The sequence below is a fragment of the Epargyreus clarus genome, unplaced genomic scaffold, assembly GCF_041222505.1.
Source record: "Epargyreus clarus isolate Ecla_fem2 unplaced genomic scaffold, WU_Ecla_fem_2.2 ptg000026l, whole genome shotgun sequence".
In the NCBI taxonomy this organism is placed as follows: Eukaryota; Metazoa; Arthropoda; class Insecta; order Lepidoptera; family Hesperiidae; genus Epargyreus; species Epargyreus clarus.
In genome coordinates, this window is record NW_027332233.1 from 771,517 (window position 1) to 791,173 (window position 19,657).

The 19,657-nt window shown below is 33.8% G+C and overlaps 1 protein-coding gene across 2 annotated transcripts in view; it reads left to right on the forward strand.

Annotated features, from left to right (window-relative positions):
* The window catches only part of LOC140752960 (protein tiptop), a 316,120-nt gene that overhangs the window by 63,558 nt on the left and 232,905 nt on the right, over window positions 1-19,657 (forward strand). For both annotated transcript variants that reach the window (XM_073087276.1, XM_073087277.1), the window contains exon 3: window positions 5,037-5,132. In XM_073087276.1, coding sequence (XP_072943377.1) covers window positions 5,075-5,132 — 58 coding nt within the window. In that variant the 5' untranslated portion in view covers window positions 5,037-5,074. The remainder of the gene's footprint in view (window positions 1-5,036; window positions 5,133-19,657) is intronic.

Consider the following 19,657-nt stretch of genomic DNA (forward strand, 5'->3'; position numbering starts at 1 on the left):
ATTATTGTTTACGCCAAAACCTCCTATCTAGAAAAGATCTATATTTTAAGGTTTGATATACAATCGGATATGATTATCACTAAAGCAAACGTGTTTATACTACTATTATACTATTATATTACTAACATATCTACATAAAAATCAAATGTACGTTAAATTCGAATCCGGACCTCCAAGGACGGCCAAAATTCAAACCATTTGGCTGTCAACGCTATTAAGGCGTTCTCTGACCGCTATTCGTCTTAAGGCTGCTCTGAGTCTGAAATAATGCGACAACTCGCTTACAAATTACTCGAATAAGGACCACTTACCAAAAAAAGGGTAATAAAAGTACACATAACCAATCAATGCCAGCTTAAATCACACGACATTACGGGTTTAATCAATATCGGTTGTACAAAAAAATACGATGTCGGTGCGACTGGTTAATAAATTGTGTGAAGGTTGCATGGAGTTGGAAAAAAGTTTATAAATCGAGTAACCAATAACACTATAGTGCGGGGTTTATGGTGACGCCCTTGATCTCGGCTATCGGCGACGATTTTTTATGGAGTCTATAAAGATGGCGACTCACGGGACCGCGGCCGGGGTCGGACGCAGGTTGCCTGTTTGATCATCGTAAACACGCTATTGAACAGATGTTTGTTCTTGTCTACTGCCACAATATGGATTTTCTTTCATATTGAAAAGTGTAATAAAAGATGATAAATGAAATAATAAATGATTAATCTGTATTGCTTTTTAATATGTTTGTCGCTGTTACAAATGACATGTAATATTAATTCGTAATTGCTTAACTTTGTCCGTGAAATTAAGTCAATAAAGTCTTTCATGACTTAATTTTATTTAATTCGTATTTCTACTGTGTGACGCTTAACACATTATATAATTTTGAGGAAATTATATACGAAGGTAAAATATAAATATTAAAACATGAAACATAATTTAATATTAAAAATGTTAAGTAAATGTTAAGTATTCTATAACCTGCTTAATATTGGACGGTTACAAAGATTCAGGAACTTAACTTTGATATCTTACGCTATTATGGCGAACAGTTCCTATCAAGATCTCTAGGGCTTTATTTAGCGGTTTTAATTAAACACATAAAACTCCAATGAAACTTTAGAGTCTCTTAACAAAATGAAGTAAATAAAAAAATGCGTGTTAATTTTTATGACCTAAAGTTAAAGCTCTAACTCATAAACGCTCGTTAACGCGCACAATATTTCTTCGTGTGTTCTAATCATTAAGGTAACTGATTTACGCAGCGACGGACTCCTGTGAGGCGAAGCCACCGACCAATAATCGTTAAGACGCCGCGTTATTTCATTACTGGATTAAGGATAATATGGCAGGATGATAGCTTTTCAACTGCTTTACATTTTTATGACATTCGTGTGGACTAAAGTGCAGATAATTTTTAGAATATCCTGCTTTAAATAATATCTAAAATCTACGTTAAATTCATTACTATTTTAATGTAAGGTTGGTAACTTGATGTATTGAAAATTCTGTAATTTGAAATAAAATAGATTAGTAGTTAATAATTTGATGCTGTATCTATCATAACGTAAAGCAATGCTACCGGCTTACTCCTTAAATAATAATTATTTATAATCAATCTGTCCAAAGTTTTGTCTACACTTGTAGACAAAACAACTTGTATTATTGTTGTTGTTTGTTTTGATTAAGATTTCACAATTCATGCATTTTACAAATTTCCAAATTTAGATCTTTAGGAGGCAAGATTTGTATAGAAACATATTTATGGGCGTTAATCAGTTGTTAACTATCATTTGTTTAAATGTCCAGCGTTAAACAAAGATGCGGCACCGTCCGGGATGGAAGCCCGTGTTTTCTGTCATTAGTTAATTAAATAACTGTCTTGTTTATCAGTTACATTTTGGAGATTATAATAACAGTGATAATAGTGAAGAGGCAGTTAGTGGTAGTTAATAGACATGGTTATGGTAATTAGGGAAAGTCTACTGAATTGTATCAGTGTTGTTGATTAAGGTAGGAAAATAAAAAGAAGTAAATATAGATACTTTAAAATTTTATTGATACTGTTTGCCTGTTATCATTCCGAAATAAAATATGTTTAAGTAATGTTTGGCACACGAGATCGAATATGTTATAAAAGTCGTTAAGTTAAAAATGGATTTGTAATTATCATTACAAGTCCATTACGTGAGCCCAATAATTAAAAATGAATGTGAAGTAGTCGAGGGATCGCATTAAGATTATCACCGAACTAATAAATATCTCGAATTGCCCAACAATTATTAAACTGTAATATTTTCGAAAGTTTATCATAAAGTGGTCACAAGTAACTTTTATGCCGCCGCTCGTGTCATAACTTAGGCTGCTTCCACACGGAGTCAAATAGGATGGAGTAAGGTGACTTGTTAACTGTTACGAGTGAGAGGCGGAACGCATCGGTTTACACGAGACGTTTCAATTTAGTAATTTAGTCTCTGTCCTATGTAAAATTCGCCATTGGTAGATATGTTTTATTTTAGACGGGTATCTATTCATAGACTGAGATCCATCTGTATGATTTCTGCATCCATCTGATTATTAATATAAATATATATTTTTTAGGATTAGTCGATATATATAAATATGATAATGCTAGCTCGCCTTATAACATATAGCTTCGTATTTTATGTGCATTTGATTAACAATTTTTAAGTTATTTTTGTTTTGATACAAATACATATTTGTTTAAACAGTGAACACAGAATAGAAGGTTCTCTACAAAAACCAACTAAGTTTTTTTTTAACGTTAAATGCCCTTTCACATTAACTAAAGCTCACCGTAGTAATTACTATTCAAATGACTTCAACCAATGAGCAAAACACCAAGAATCCAAAGCGACACATTTAAGAATATTTCCGATGAATTAAATAAAAACGAATCATTAATATGAGGCAAGACAGCGAGATGAACAACCTTATATCGGTAATTTAAACGCACGGTTGAAACCTTATGCTAATATATTAAAGGTTGTATTGAAGAAAAAGCTCCCACTTGGTAGTATCATGTAGTTGGTCGAAATCTCAGAACTCGGACGAAATGTCACACAATTTATGTGATCCGACCGGGCCGGGGTGACGTGTTCCGATCACACAGGGCCGGCCCTAGCCTGCTTACAGGGTAAATTAACATTTGTAATAATAATATTAGGTTTAATTATATTATAACTCCTGCGATCTGATCGATCGAGAGTGACATTACCGGATCAAACAGGGCGGGCCCTAGCCTAAATTTAAATGGATAGTGTACTTACTATGATTAATTGTAGAGGCAGTAGTTCTATTCCAGTTACCACCGTCAAACATATAGGTATCTAGCCAATAACACCAATGTTAATCGCGGAGTTTTTTTTATTTCAAAAAGAGTTTGTAAAGGACAGCCATACGAGCTAATTGGACTTAGTCCTGGTTCTACAGTTGATTGCAATGAGATGAATTGCACGGTCATTTGATACTTTTTCTGGTCACAAATAAACATAATTAATGCTTACAGAGTCACTCCTAGGTAGGTACCGGTATGAATCGCATAAACCTTGTCAATAAGGAAATAATATGAAATTGACGACGAATACTAATACACACTCAGAAAACTATTTATTTATTCTTAATTGTATTATGTCACATTAAAAAGATGATATAAATGGCGCACTTGATACTTAAGTGAATCTGGAATAAAAAAGATATGTAACTTGAATATTTGAAGTGTTGAGGGTCATTAACCGTCCTGTCGTTTTTGCGTGGTGATATGCGTGAAAAGGTTCATTTTCGTTCTATTAACATTCTTATACTCGAAGAAATTGATTTTTTTTTTTAAATAGTATAATTTTAATAATAAATGTTTTTTTTTTTAATTTTAGATAGCGACCTAATTATCAGCATTACATATAACTTATTATATATAAATAACTATGTACAGTTATAAATAGTGAACTACAAAAGGACGGCATTTACAAATCGATTCTTTACTGTCTTGGGTCATTATAAATTCGGTATCAAACACAATGTAGAAATGCGATACTGCGACCGATTTTTTGATAACACCGATTTATGACGGACAACGTTCTTACATCACAAACAGGGCCGGACTCGGGGAAGGGGCCTCCATAAAAAGAGGGTCCCCCAAAATAGATAAAATAAACAAATTTGTACGTGTTATGCACAATTAGTATTTTATCGCATTTTTACGCACTATAGTTAACATGCACTTAACTACAAAAATTTTTTGAAATCATTTTATTTGTTGACAGTCAATTATAAAGAAACTACAAAATCCTTATATTCTGGAAAACAATTAGGGGCCCCTGCTATTTCGTAACACACAAATGCGGCCCTGATTACAAATGTGATTAATATGTCCACAATCTTAACCCTTAGCCGAACAATGACACACAATGGACGAGGAGAGTTTGAAACAACGTGACGGACGGAAACGTCATACGTTTTGGAAAAGTCATAAATTAAAAGCGATAACGATAAAAATACTTCTTAGTTCGTTTGTCGATCAAATTACCTTTCGTCGCCGTAAACCCTGTACTGTTCCACTGCTAGGCACAGGTCTCCTCTCAGAATTAGAACGATTCAAGTCCACCGCCATGGCCAAGTGCGTATTGATAGACTTCACATACCTTTGAGAACTTTTTTTACGTGAGAGAAGGTATGCAGGTTTTATCTCGATGTTTTCCTTTACGATTGTCTGGCCGGAAATCAAACTCAGAACTCTCTACGCATCGATTGCTATGTTAAGCGTTTTGCCATGCATGTTGCAGTTAACCTAAGTATAAAGCTGATATTTTATATATGTAATGTCTTTGCAGGCTGAACTATTTAGGCGTATAATAATTATATACCTACGTACTTATGTCGGTATTCTATTTAGTACCTATTTATGAATATAAAAAATGACGACTGTAACATGAAGGCCCTTTCTGTATCTATGTGCAGTCTTCTTTATATTTAGTTGTGTGTGGTTCGTTGATAATTTCCTTTGTCCGCAGATGAGAGCGTGTGAGGCGAGCGGCGCGCGGGGCTAGAGATGCGCTCTAAGCAACAGCCGCGACCTTCCTACCGCTGGCTCAACACCAACGAAAACGGTACGTACACTTACTATACTACCTACACGAAGTATCATTTTTATATGTGTACGACCATGTCGTGTGACACTCCTAACTTTATTAAGAAAGGGAACTAAACCACCTTCCGTCATTGCTGGTCTCACCTAACGTTACTTAACAATTATTATACCTTCTAGATCAGTTGTTCAATATATTTATAAATTATTTTTTTTTCATTTTAGACCATATTAGACACGAGTCATTTACTGGTATTATTCGAAAAAAAAATAGGTGTAGCGATGGAGCCTCCGGAGTCGAATTACAAAGTGTTCCTTCATATTTTTTGTTTTATGTAGACACTTAACATCCCGTATCACCATATTTGTAATTAATTTATTTAATTCTAACTACCAATACTACGAGGAATAAAAATATTATAACGGTTTATTAAAAAAATATAACTTAGACTTGCGTCAATACTAAGATCTAAGAATAGTCATTGATGAGGCGAATAAGAAATTAAATACAAGAAGACATCGCTTAAACGGAACAAATCGGACAATCAACGAAACAATTTACGCGTATAAAGTCGTAGTCACATTTGACACTATTCAGTTTAGTTACAACCATTCGATAACTCTTTACACGGTTTTCAACAATATTTATGTAAGTTTTTTACGTTGCCACCAACCCAAGTTATATAGTGGCTCTCGTTCTGCGCTGTATGTTCTATTCTGAGGGTCTAACGCTGAAATTCGTTTAATAAATAGTTTAGAGAGCGCACGAGTTAGATTGCATACCAATTGAAAGCGGCACCGTGACGTGACAACTTTGAATATTCAACTAAAACGCGCAATAAATATAAAGTTACGGCCATAGAAAAAAGCGCGCACAAAACACAAATGTAATACGGCGTTATAACTCATAGGTCGTTTTTGTACGGGACTAAGCCACCGTGAAGCGATAAATAATATTTATTTTTGCTATTATACGCGTTTTTGTCAGTTGTAATGGGTGTAAGCGCAGGCGGGGCCGGGCGCGGACGCTAAGCGAGGCCGCTTCGTTTGCATGTCGCTAAGATGGATGTCTTAAGCACGTCAGTATGCCGGTATACCTACTATAAATTAATAGAAATATGAAAGTTACGGTTTTGACGATTCAAGTTTTGAAACAGTAAATGCTGCATTTCAAATGGTTACCCTAATTAAATAGTCTAAGCTTTTTTTATAACGTCCGTTGTATCATAAACTTTATAAATTATGTGAACATAGGACTCAAAAACTTTTCAAATCATGATGAGATACATGAAAAAGAAGATAGATTATACGTATATTTTTTTAAGGAACCTTCTGGTTTAACAATTTTGTTTAAAATTAAAACGACGTTTTGATAAATAATATTGACATACATAAATATTTTGTAATGTTCATGATAATACATATTGTTATTTGGTAATGTTCATGGGATCCTTGTTGGATTACATTTCCGCTAGTTGTGTGGCCGTACGTAGATGGATGATATTTAAGCTCATTGTTAGTGTAATCTGCGCAGTCTTTAATCGCCGCCAATCATCTCCAACTTGTAATTATAATCCAATGCGTTTAAAAAAAGATCATCAGGTTACCTTTATTTTTATTTTGCAAAAAGTTACATATGAAGTTTAAAAGTTAAATAAAAAGAAAAAACCAAAATGTGGTACGCAAGTACCTACCATATGCTTAATATTTTTTGAAGTTTTGAATAATTTTTGAACTCGGTGTAGGCTCTCTAAAAGTAAATATTCTGTTAAATTTCATTTACATTAAAATTGCATCTTTCCATTTATGTCGAAAGTGAAAAATTTACAAATTTGTAAAACTACCCTCGACCCTACTATTTAGATATATAAAACCTATTTACACGTACTGATAATTTAATTATCATGCATGTATAAATCTAAAGCATAATTTATATAGATAACAACGACCACCCTTTTTAATTACAACCACGTGCGATAGTTGTAATGTAGATTTATGTGGGCTTTCTTTTTTGCTAAATGGTTATTATTTAAAATATTAAAGTGAGCTTTTTTTGTAATAAATTATATTTAATTGACAATAGAGGTTGTGGGATATGCTGGGTACCTACTGAGGGTTAGTAGATACCTATGATGCAGGAACAAATGAAGTGTGTTTTTAATCGACAACTGCCATCCCTGTTTCTGCCTCCAAACAGGGTTAGGCGCTGCTGTGTTCCAGAATGAAGGTTGGCAAGGGTAGCATACTTATGCGAGGCTCTAACTTAGTTCTCAGACATAGCAAAGCATCTGTGGCCGACCTGCGGTAGGACTTTTATCTTTCCTGGGGGTGATTACAGATTATAGGCAGCAGTAGCTTCTTACTATCAGCTGGGCTGCATGCTGTTGGCTACTTTTATTTATTATGAATAATATCAGCTTCAGGAATCTCTTATTGACCTTATGTTAAGAGAGATTCCGCAGAGTATACACAGTTTCTTATAATTATGACGTAGACAAGCATTGAAAAAGCTATTTTACACGGAAGCGAATGTAAATTTTAACCAAGTTTAACTAGAAAGTATAGTTCAAATTCAAATGAGTGTCTAAGGGCAGCTGCGTAATTCGGCGGATAGGGAACAATGACTTAAGGGAACCAATAAAAACCGTATGCAGTTTAGTGAAATTTATGGTCTCTGCGGGTTACAATTACACGTCATGCTTTCTCTTCCCTTTGTTATCTTGGGCCAGGTCTAAGGGTAGGAAATTTGACTCACTTGTTATGTAAATACTATACAGTTATTTCTAGCGTGATGTAGTTCTTGGGTGAAAGAGTGTAGATGCCGGCTGTCTTACATTTAAACTTACGGATTTGTTTATAAAGAAATAAATTTAACATAGGTATCATTTTACTTATACATTTCCTTATAACTTTTCTTCTATAAGTTTTCATTATTTTCCAGCATAAAAAAATAAGTAGGCATCTTTGTCTTAGACAACAAATGGTTCAGAAAGGCATATAATAAATTTGCAAAAATTCGTGACCAAATATCAACTGCTGATGTAGGCACATAAAAATAATACTAAAAATGTAGGTACATATTACCTACCAATGCGTCTTTATAACGCTCCCAAACCCAAAATGGTTAAAACACTTTACCACAACACTACACAATAACGATACTAATAATAAATCAATTAATAAAATTGTTAACCCTTTTTAATGTATTTTTAATTTGAACGTAATAAAAACATTTGAATTCCCGTCAAAGCCACGGTGTCACCGCAAATTCCCACTTAAATCACTTCGCTCCCAATGATTTGCCCGACAAAGGTTTATTGCCAGTTTTTATGCACGTGAGAAAACAATTGTTAGCCCACAAACCAGGCGTAAACCTTTGTTGTTTTACGACAACTCGGCTCCCGTCTTCGTTATATTATTCTTGACCAGGGTGACCATATGTGTGGTTAATATATCAGGACAAGGGGAAACTGTCCGGTTAGTTATCCGTGACATCCGACATTTTTGATTTCACTATTTTTAGTTTATTATGTCGTAAGTTACCGACAAATTCAAATACGATTACAGTAACACTAAATAAGAGAAAATTAATCTGGATTCATTATTTAGACCTGCCTGGCCAAAGATTAAATCTGGAACCTGGATTATCCAAATAAAATAGCTTATCAAATTGTTATATTTTTATTTAAATTTAGTGAAAGTTGTCGAATAATCCGATTTCCAACTTTTCTCAATCTTAACATAAATTTTGATGCACAGAAGCATGGTAACTCTACTCGTAACCCTTGAGTGGCGAGTGATTATAAAGTTAAGTGGTGTCTTTGTGGCGAGTGTGATGAGTTTACAACCAGCTGTCGATACAATGGAGATATGGCCACATTTAGTAATATGGGATCAGTTAGTCAAATGCACAATGAGTAAAGTTAATTTACTCTTTTGAGGTTTGTGAGGTTCATTCTGCCCCTTTATACTTCTTGGGATTTTTTTGTTGTTTGTTATATTCTAATGTTGAATATTGATTGACGGACCTGTAAGTATGAATATAAAGCTTACTTTTTATCCAAATGTGGAGGGTAATGTTTTTCTAGCGTATATTTATGAATGTCTCATTCTTTGAGACGTCTTAAACTGAACGGCTTCACAGATTTTAATATATGAGGTGTCGTTAGATTAGTCTAAATTGTAGAAATGACATACTGCTATAACTGTAAGCAGTCAGATATTTTTCCATAATTATCTAATTTAACGGAAGGTATTGTTCTTGTTGGGTCCTTTTCATTCAGTAAGCAGAGGTTCGTCCTTCGAGATATTTAAAAAAAATACTTTTCTACATGCACTACATCAAGAATAATAAGCACTTAGTGTCGTATATGCAATCATGGAAGCACTAAATCAAAGGTCATTTGAAGTCCAGTCTCCATAAGTGGCTTTTGGAGGTCGTAAATACATCTCGATGCGTGTTCGGAGCTAGCGGGAACATATCAATCACACTGCGGGCATCGCAATAAAATCCAATAGTGTGCAGTCATAAAGTGCTTCATAAAAGCAGAAACAAAAAACAGGACAAGCGCCAGTCGGGCTCACGAATTATAAGTTCCGTAATAAATTTAACTTACTATCATCATCCTCTAAGATATTTTTTTTTTGGCTAACGTCTTTTAACGATATATTTTGTAAGTGCTATTCATAATTAGAACATATTTTTTATTATGCTCAACATAAGCTAATAAAACACCCATTATCGAACAGTATTCGTAATTTGCACTCTCTAGGAAACGACTACCGCACGGGTTAACAATATAACTGCACTCAAGCACAGTACAAATATGGAATCCATATTTGTACTGTGACTCAAGGAACACGAAAACGAGTTTACCACTGCGAAAACGAACACGGAAACGTTACGATCCACCGAGTCAATTTCGCCGCGCGGGTCACCAATAATCCCACGGATCTCCAAAACTGCGTCGTATTCACGTAAAACTGTGTTTACAAACACAATGTTAATCTTTACGATCGGCTCCGAATAGGCCCGAAACCGACCGACTGCTGATTTATACACTTCGGAATAGCTCCCGTCTTTTAAACGGTCGCCGATCGCTAAATTTACGGCTTCATAGAGTTTTATAACTGATTTTATCCGTCGTAAACTTTTACAAGGCGATCTGACCGCCTTTCATTAAGGCCTGCAACACACTAGCGTTTATAATAAGTAATGAGTGACTTCCGTTTAAAATTGTCTTAATATGATTAATTTGTACATGTTGAGTAAATCCTTAGTAAATGAGCGTTAGATTCAGGTTTCATAAGTTTGAGTTCGATATTTGTTCCACAAATTCAAATACTTGTGCCTACAGACAAACAGGCAGATCAGATAGCTGTAAAGATCAAAAATGTGTTGCTTAATATCTGGCAGCTAAACTGTTAATAAATATTATGTTTTTGAATTACACATAAACACCTAAATATTTCGCACACAAATAGTTGTGAATGTAATATTTCTATACAAGCTAGATAATTACTATAACGTTAATTATTTTGCAGGGCCATAAAAACGTCGATTAGCTCTGCCACGTATAAAATAGATTTATGACGCGGTAAAGCCATAAAGTGCGTTTAGCTGTCAATAAAACACGTAAACAGTTGTCGACTTGGCCTTAGTCGTAAACCGACAATCGCCGCCTGTGTGGCCCCAAGGGTCACGATAGGAAGCTATTTCTCCCTAATAAAAATATAGCAAGATTCAAAGTTACGCATTTTTACGGAATAATAAATTATGTTTTTTATTGGGATTTTTAAAAACAGTTGATACTCGTATAAATACTTCAAATATTGACGTGACGATTTTCGTTGTCTCAGACGTATCATACTTTATATATTTTATAGTCTAGGAGCTTAATTCAAATATTTAAGGACACGTAAAACTTTTCAAACCAAGTAGATACATATCTTTTCAGTTCTTATTATATTGAGTGAAGTTTTTTTTAATAAATAATAATCGAAATTGTTTCAAAGAAATATGGTTCCGTATTTTAAACTCGTCAATACAGATAATCATAGACATTTCGATTCCAACAAGCTTCCATCCGCCCACCGTGACCTATTCTCTATAATTTTGGCAACTTCCCAAAAATATGTACCTGCCTGATGTTTAACCTATAGGGTGGTCCGAAAGAGAGATAATAAAAAGAGAACCATTACAAAGTTCTTGAACTTTTTTTAGTTTAACTAAAATTATTAATTGTGTATTTATGTATTTAGATTCAGGATGCGTTTGCTATTGTGTATTTATTTACATTTCTAGATTTCTTATTATTTATATAAGGGTATTTACCAAAATCAATAGTTATTAGGTACAAGCTTATAAACAGTTACTGTTTAATAAATGTAAATGGTATGAAATGTCAATATGATATTTAAGTGAGCCTAAATGGGTTCATACATGACAATTTGTTATAACATAGGTATATTAATTCAAAATATTCCGAAAAAAATATTATTTTCATGCTGTTTTCTGGACATCGGTCCCTAATCCTCCATAAGGAAGATTGGCTTGAATCATCAAGCAAGTGATACGATAGGTTGGCGAAGCTTTAATTAAATTCATTATACAAATCATACTTTGAATTTAACTTTGTGTATAAAAAACTGGTCAAAGGACTTATAATTTTATATTTTTTTTTATTTTCAAAATAAAAATCACCCTATATATGGTCACACGTATTCGTGACTTATTTATTTTTAGGCATAAGCAAATGTAACCTGTTTGCAGAACCGTGTCTAATCGATTATACACTTTACTGTTAATAAGTTGGCCATGTTACTATCAATTGAACTAGTTAAACCAGACTTCACGTTGACAGTTCATAGTCATTTCTGGAACTATTGATAGCAATAGGGAAGATAATGGATAGGAGTCCTGTTATGTGTTCAATATTTTATGGCGGTCGAATTGTTTTGTGCGATGTTGATTATTAAGATCCGCAAATGATGGGTTCTATCATAGTATGCAAATAAACAATCTAATATATGTATTTATTTACTTGTAAAAAACGAATACCGTTAATAAATTAAATAAACTAAGTGACTACCCCGTCGAATTGTAGGACGTTATTTGCACAGGATAATTAAACATTAGAGGGTTAATTAATGATTTATCATTTATTTCCTTATTTACATTGGCTTATTTACATTTAAAGGCGCAGGTCTAAAAATAATTTTAATTTTAATACGACAAGTATTTAATTTTACGCATTAATAAAGAATTTAAAGCTGTAATTTAGTGTTTACAAACTTTAGGTGTGAAAATTAAAATACAAAATTATTCAAGCAGAACGAAAAAATATAAATAAATTAAAGCTTAATTTTAAACTGAATGCAGCGGAAAAATATAATCTTGATTCTGAGAAAACGATGAGTATAATATATCAATAAATATAAATAATTAAGAACTTAGTTAATAGAAAATGCTAAATGGTCGCTTAATGTCGACCTAAATTGATTTCTTAATTAGCAGTCGCCGATCAAATTCGGTAGTTATAGAATTTTGTCTCGAATATAATAACGGTAGCTTATTTAATATATTATTTAGCGATATATGTAATTAATTAGTCCAAAATATTTACATGAGAATGGAATTTGGCAAACTGCGCCAATACAGAGAGATCTTTTATTTGATTATGCAAGTTAATATTGGACAAATGTTAATATGATACTTTATTTTTATTTTCACTTTTAATTAGGTACATAACCCTCTTACGTTATTAACACACATAATAAAATGGAAAGCCGTCATCTAAATCAATTTGCACCTACGCCGGTATGATAAAGTGGTGTAACTTTAAATTATTTACTTTGCAGGTAATATAAATTATCTTGCTTCATCGTACGTGTGATGAATTGGACCGACGTGATTAGAAGTTATATAGACAGTTTTTACATAATGTTCCTCCCCATGCAGTTCATCTGAGGTTAAGTTGTTATTTCCGACTATGGGTATATGCTATCGACCCATATTGTACAATAAGTTCTGCTATTGTTTAGCCACTAATAACTAAGTAAGAATGTCTCATACTAATAAATGTACTTTATACCATACACTGAAAACCAAATGGAGATCTTTGGAGAAGGTCTTCACCCAATCTGGGGTTCTTGCATGATTAGAACAAATAATAACAAATTAAAAATTAACACAAGAAAAAAACTAACCGTAGGTTTGTAATGATGATTGCAAGAAATAATAAAGGCTTTTTATTTTATTTTATTTTATTTAGGTATATACCCTACACTGTTGTCATGAGGTAGTAATGGGTACATTTAACCGTCCCGCTACGAAGAGTTCTACCACATGAAGCCCAAATATTTTTTTGTATCCTAACAGTAATCACCTATGAATTAAACAAATAATAATTACCTAATAATGCAAGGTAGATAATTAAAACAGAGAATATAATTAGTTATTCTACAATTTTACGAATATTAATACGTCGTGGCGCCACAGCAAAACGATATAACATTAAATCATTAAGTTCGCATTCCTAATGCTTAATGATGCTCGCTCATCTCATGTGACTTATAGGTTTGTTTCCAACCAGTCAAATAAAATATTATTAACATTAGTAACTTTATACGCTGCAGCTTTCTTGAAAATATTTCCATAAATATTGAATTATTTAAAATTAAATATTATAAGTTGATGTATTCTCAATAAATACAAATCTTGACATAATGGCAATTTGGCGACCTGAGTTATTTTAAAAATGCATATTTAAAAGCAATAATTATGATTTTATTAACCTAACAAAGATTTTCTTTTATTCCTTAATGACTATTTGTAAAAAATCGATCGCTTCTAGATTCTGCATAACGACTGCTTCCTTTCAATTTGATGATTATATCGAATTATCGAGCTCATAAATTCGAAATTATTGCTTCAGCCAACCTTTGACTCGTACTGGTACAATCGTGCACAAACACAAGCGAACAGGTACCGCCTGTAAATCTGTCACGGCGTCGCGCGAGACGATTATCATTCGAATTAACAATTTACAGCCGACTCGCCGATCCACATTCTAGATCCGACATGTTTATTAGCGCGTCCGAAATATCGCAATAAATTATTTAAATAATCCCGCGAGACATCTATTAATATTTTACTTTCCGTTCGGAATTCGATCGAAAGTGACTTTTGCTACTTTGGCATACGGTCGTCAGAATCGGACATCTCTGAATTCGTTGTCGAGTTTCACTTAACCCGATACCGTGATTCGCGGAATCGTTATCGATCGTCTATTCAATAACCGTTTCGTATCGATATATTGTTATTGCTGACGTGAGTTACCGTTTCGGAGATGGCAATAGAAACAATCGAATAAATATCAGATGGGATTTATCGTTATATCGTATCTATTCACGGAGATCGATGCTGTTGAAGGTTGTATGGCTGTTGCCTTCGTATTTCTTCAGCGAGGATGATTTACAAGCACCATACTGCGGGGCGATAGGAACAGTTTACGAGTATGTGCTTTTCCGCTTCGCTGAACGTTACTGGACGTTTGTCTGTCTGTATAGCTCCGTCAGAATCGACTTCTTGGTTGCTGTTTATTCCATGACCATTTATGTTTCCATTAGCGGCTCTTTTTTAATACACCAGTCCACGGATCTAAGTAATCAGTAATCTGCTTGACAGTATTTTTAAATGAGAAACATAAAACCATAGACATTAAACATAATACTTAGTTATCATGCATTAACTAAGAAGAACGAAAATTTCGCTAAATTAAGTAGATAGATTATATGCCAGTGTTCGTCTTGTGGTTGAAATTCGACATTATCATAATCATCATTAAAATTTATCAATGACTATGTAGTAATCATAAACGAAACATAAATATGCAGTTTTGTTTTTGCCTGTTTATATAAACGTGACATTGTATAATTAATGAAAATTGTAAAGAAAGAAACATCAAATAGGTATATCGATAGATTACATATTAGGCTAGCACTATCCATAATTAAGAAACTAGAATAATTCCCATGTATCGTTTATAAAATTCCAACGTAAAGACTCAAAATCAATAAAATTTTACGATTATGTTAATTCGAATTATCACCGTGGCACTCGCTCCTCTATCTGCTTTATGGTTTTGTGCGTTTATAATATATTATCTATGTACATAAAATGTGTGTGTGTGTATCTACGTGACTAAAATTAAATTGATTGTGGTTGTTATAATAATAAGTTTAAAATTTGATACAGTCAATATGGTTCGACTACCACCACACTTATTTCTAGCGTGTGCATAAGGGTGTGCATACTGACTGATGTCCTTACGAGGTGACAATCTTCGTTCATAATAGTGGCTGTGTATTTGTGGTCAGCTGTTGGTAGAATCGGTTTTATATGGAGTTGGCCATAGATGTCCATGAGCGGCAATGATCGCTTTCCATCAGATGAAATGCAAGCTCATTTGCGACTTATAATAAATATAGTTCAAAAAACTAAAAAGCACGCTATTATGATAAAATCAACTAAAAAGTAGAAAATATTTTTTTAATCTAGGAATCAATTAAGGAACAGTTAATTGTATAATTGTAAAAAAAGCGTGGAATGCTCCACTTATCAATTTTCGAAAAGCACCCCACACTTTTTCCACAATTATACAATTTACTGTACCTTAATTGATTGATTTTGAATTAAACTGAACGTTCAAAGTGGATAGAAATCGGGCTCTAAGATTCCGTTACTGTTACGTACATACATACATACAAACATACAACCCAAGCTAATAAAAGCGTTAAAAAATGGAGATAAAACTATCCTTACACCTATTTCTGCCATACAACGTAGTAATTAATTTAAAATCCGGACGAAACCGCAGACACAAAACTAGTAAGGAAATAAGAATAAAAATTGTCATTAGGAATGGTAGCGAGACATCGATTCTCGATCGATTGTCGTTCCGATCGATTTGGTATCGGATACGATGTTAATGTGCTCGTCTATTTGGACTCGAGCGTTTAAGTGTTTTAGATTGATGATCCGCTGGAGGGCGCCTAAAATAGCGCTTCACTGCTTGTCAACTGTAATTATTTGTCGTCAAATGTAATTAATAATTAAAGAATATATACCTACTTTAAATTTTAAGAATTATAGGTACTACGCAGGTGTTATGTTATTATTTGAAGCATTACTTAACAATAGTGCGTTCTGGTTTCAGTTACCTGAATTTATTTTAAACAACTTGTTTGAACACGAATGATTATGGATGGATAAATAAGATAGATAAGATTACAAAAAAGTTACTCTTGCGAAATAAATTTCTCATTTGATTTAAAAAGAGTCGTACCTATATAATTATATTTAGTTCAAATGTCAGTACTCATTTGTATCACTATTAAACGAACGCTGTAAACATGAAGAAATATTAATGAAAACACGAGTTCAAACGAAAAAAACATATTAATATAAAACGCAGCTATAAAATAAACGAGAGATCCCGTAAATAAAAACGTTTCAATGCGCCATATTAGTCACTCAGGAAGTTCTCTAAAAGTTATCGTGAGATTTAAAAGCGGCTTAAATTAGAGTGTGTGGGTGTGTGTGGACATGTTTATATGTTTTGTTACCGAATTTTAATTAAGGACTCTAAATTAAGCATTAAGGGGATACAGCGACTTTTATAGGCAACTCCGGGTTTTAAGGCGAAGTTTTGAACGATATAAATCAACGTCTCGAGACACTTGTTCGACTGTTAATTTTGTGTGCGTGATGTATACGAATATGTTACAAGATAACATTGTGTGATGGGTATATAAAGTTCTATGCCGCTGTGAAAGTGTCACAGATAGTCTACAGTATACATTTGAAATACACTAGATACGAGTATGTTACATTAGATCCATTCCATCCATGGGTCCATTGTCTACTATTTACAAACCGCATTTATAAAGAGAATAATTACCTACCCTATGAAAACAGAATAATAACTTTTACTTTTATAAAGAACTGAACTTTCATACATGTAAGTTTTCTCTCTGTGTTTGTCGACCATTAAAGCAAGTGAAAATTGATTTCAAATATGCAAATTTTGAAAAATTAGAATTGAGTGTCTATTCAAAGCTCGGGCTCAAAGAGGAGGGATTTCATTAGTATGTTAGTTGTAGGTATATCACTGCTTGAAGTTAGTATAGTCCGATTAAAACAGCTGGTCCGCTTTGAATATAGAAATTAAACGTGTCGCCATAGCTAATTGTATGACTGCTCGCAACAACTTCAGAGCGGACTAGCAAGCTGCGCGGCACGGCGCGGACTATACACCAATTACCTATATTTTCAATAATTCATAAAGTAGGTACATAAATAATTGTAGGTACTATAACGTAGTTGGTGTAACGCAACACTAGCATGTCAGCTCGTCGCTCCTCGCGTCGACGAGGAAGCCACAAGTCGCGCGCCAGGTATATGAGTTTACAAGCTATATGATTTTAACGCGGCGTGACGCGGCCCCGTTCAGTACTCAACTTTGGTGGTTTGGTGCGAGCGATGAACGGGATGGGTTAGACGTGAATACGGAGAAGTATTTTAATTATAAGTACATAATTATGTTTCTGATTGAAGGTTTTATCTTTATAAAAGAAATAGTTATTTGATTTTCTTTTAAATTGTAGATGGGATAAACTTTCATAAACAGCGACCTTTTTATAAGCGTGATTCATGTTATGCTTCATCTCGCCTTAAATCTGGACAGATTTGTTACATTAAAATAGTTGCATGACAATATTATGCACTAATTATTAAGATGCAGTGATGCTTGGAGAGCAAACTTGAATAAAATGAAGCCTTGTTGCCTTGTCCAAGATTAAATAGTGTACACTTTTCCAAGATTAAAAATACCAATCAAATGCAAAGATGAGATAAATAAATAAACGTAACTCATTTACATACTAAAAACAATGTATGTATTCTCTGCTTGATATGGTTTAGTAGGTGAGTATTGTACACTTTTTCAAGAGGAAATATACCAATCAAATGCAAAGATCAAATACACGTTACTCATTTGATTTATATAGTAAAAAAATAATGTATTCTCTGTTTAATATGATTCCGCTGTCCGCTTATAGCATGCACCGTTCCTTAAGCCCGATCGCTGATAAATTCTATCAATAACAGAGGCGAGAGCCGTCGGGCGCCTTCAATAGTGTTTACCCTTCCGAGTGTGAAATAAGACGTTTAGTTTAACTTGACTCCAACGGTTTTGTCAAAGTTTGTTAACTTCGGGCCTCCGTTAGTGTACTGCGTCTGATACATATATGTTAAGGGTACCTAACTATAGGCATAAACTTCTAAATTTTAAGTACATTGAAAGTTTGTTTAAAGTAATTTAAAGTAATATTTTACGTTACACAAAGATAATTGTATAATGTTTTGAGGTTATGTCTTCTGATGATCACTAAACATCAATTACTGCTGCCCATGGAATTCATACCAACTTCATATATGTATAACCGGTCCTACTTCAAGCCGGCAAAGATGCGTTGCCACTCCAGAGGACAAAGATAGTCGTCTTATGTGTAAATCATCTGGCTTTCGCATTAGTACGAAATGCAGAACTGCTTATGGCTGGACGTGGGTTAGACGATGACGCCTCTCTAGTCGAACCATACTGGCCCCACCACCTTTCCTCTCGATTCCTATATTTTCTTTCTCACCCTTCAAACCAAAACACAGCAGCGCTTGACAAGCTGACACTACTATTGTAAGCTTGAGGTAGTATGGTGGTACCCTCAGAGTTGAACAACCAAGGATTCTACCACCTTTGATTTATTGAAGTATTAATTTAAACAATACTATTGATATAAAATATTATTAAAATAGTTATTCTGCCTTACAGTTATGTGCACGTTAGTTGATGAGGAGACGACAAGTTATCTCAGTACCGCAGAATCCACTCAGACCGCATAAGTAACAAGTGAGATCGTGACTGCTGGAGTGGGTTTGATTCCCCGCAGGTGTATAGTGTATATGATAAAACACATCTAGGGATAATTGTGTCTTTAGCACTTCTGATGAAATTTGTTTTACTAAATTACAGAGAAATAGGGTTTATTACGGAATTAAACAAATAGAAATAGAGTTAGTTGTTTATTAGGATTCTCCCTGTCAAGATTACCTGGACACACAAGTATATAAACTCCGGGAATCTGGCAGGATTCAAACCCGGAACATTTTGTGTGTCCCACAAACATGAAGGCTACTTTACCATGTCAGTAAATATTAGCTGAGACGACGTTATTTTTTTTTCGTTGGCATTATTTTTATAATTTAACCTTTATTTTGTTAGTCAAAAAATATTCAAAACAACTAAATAATTCTTCTAATCATGCGACTCGTTATCAATGAGGACAAGTAGATCAGGGCTGAAAAAATTAAGATCACCTCGTCAAGTATTTCTAAAAATATACGTCAGTGGGAAGCAGACGGCGAGATCAGGTGACCCGTCGGTCTACATTGGTCTACATTGATTGGGTAGGTTCACACTGATCTTT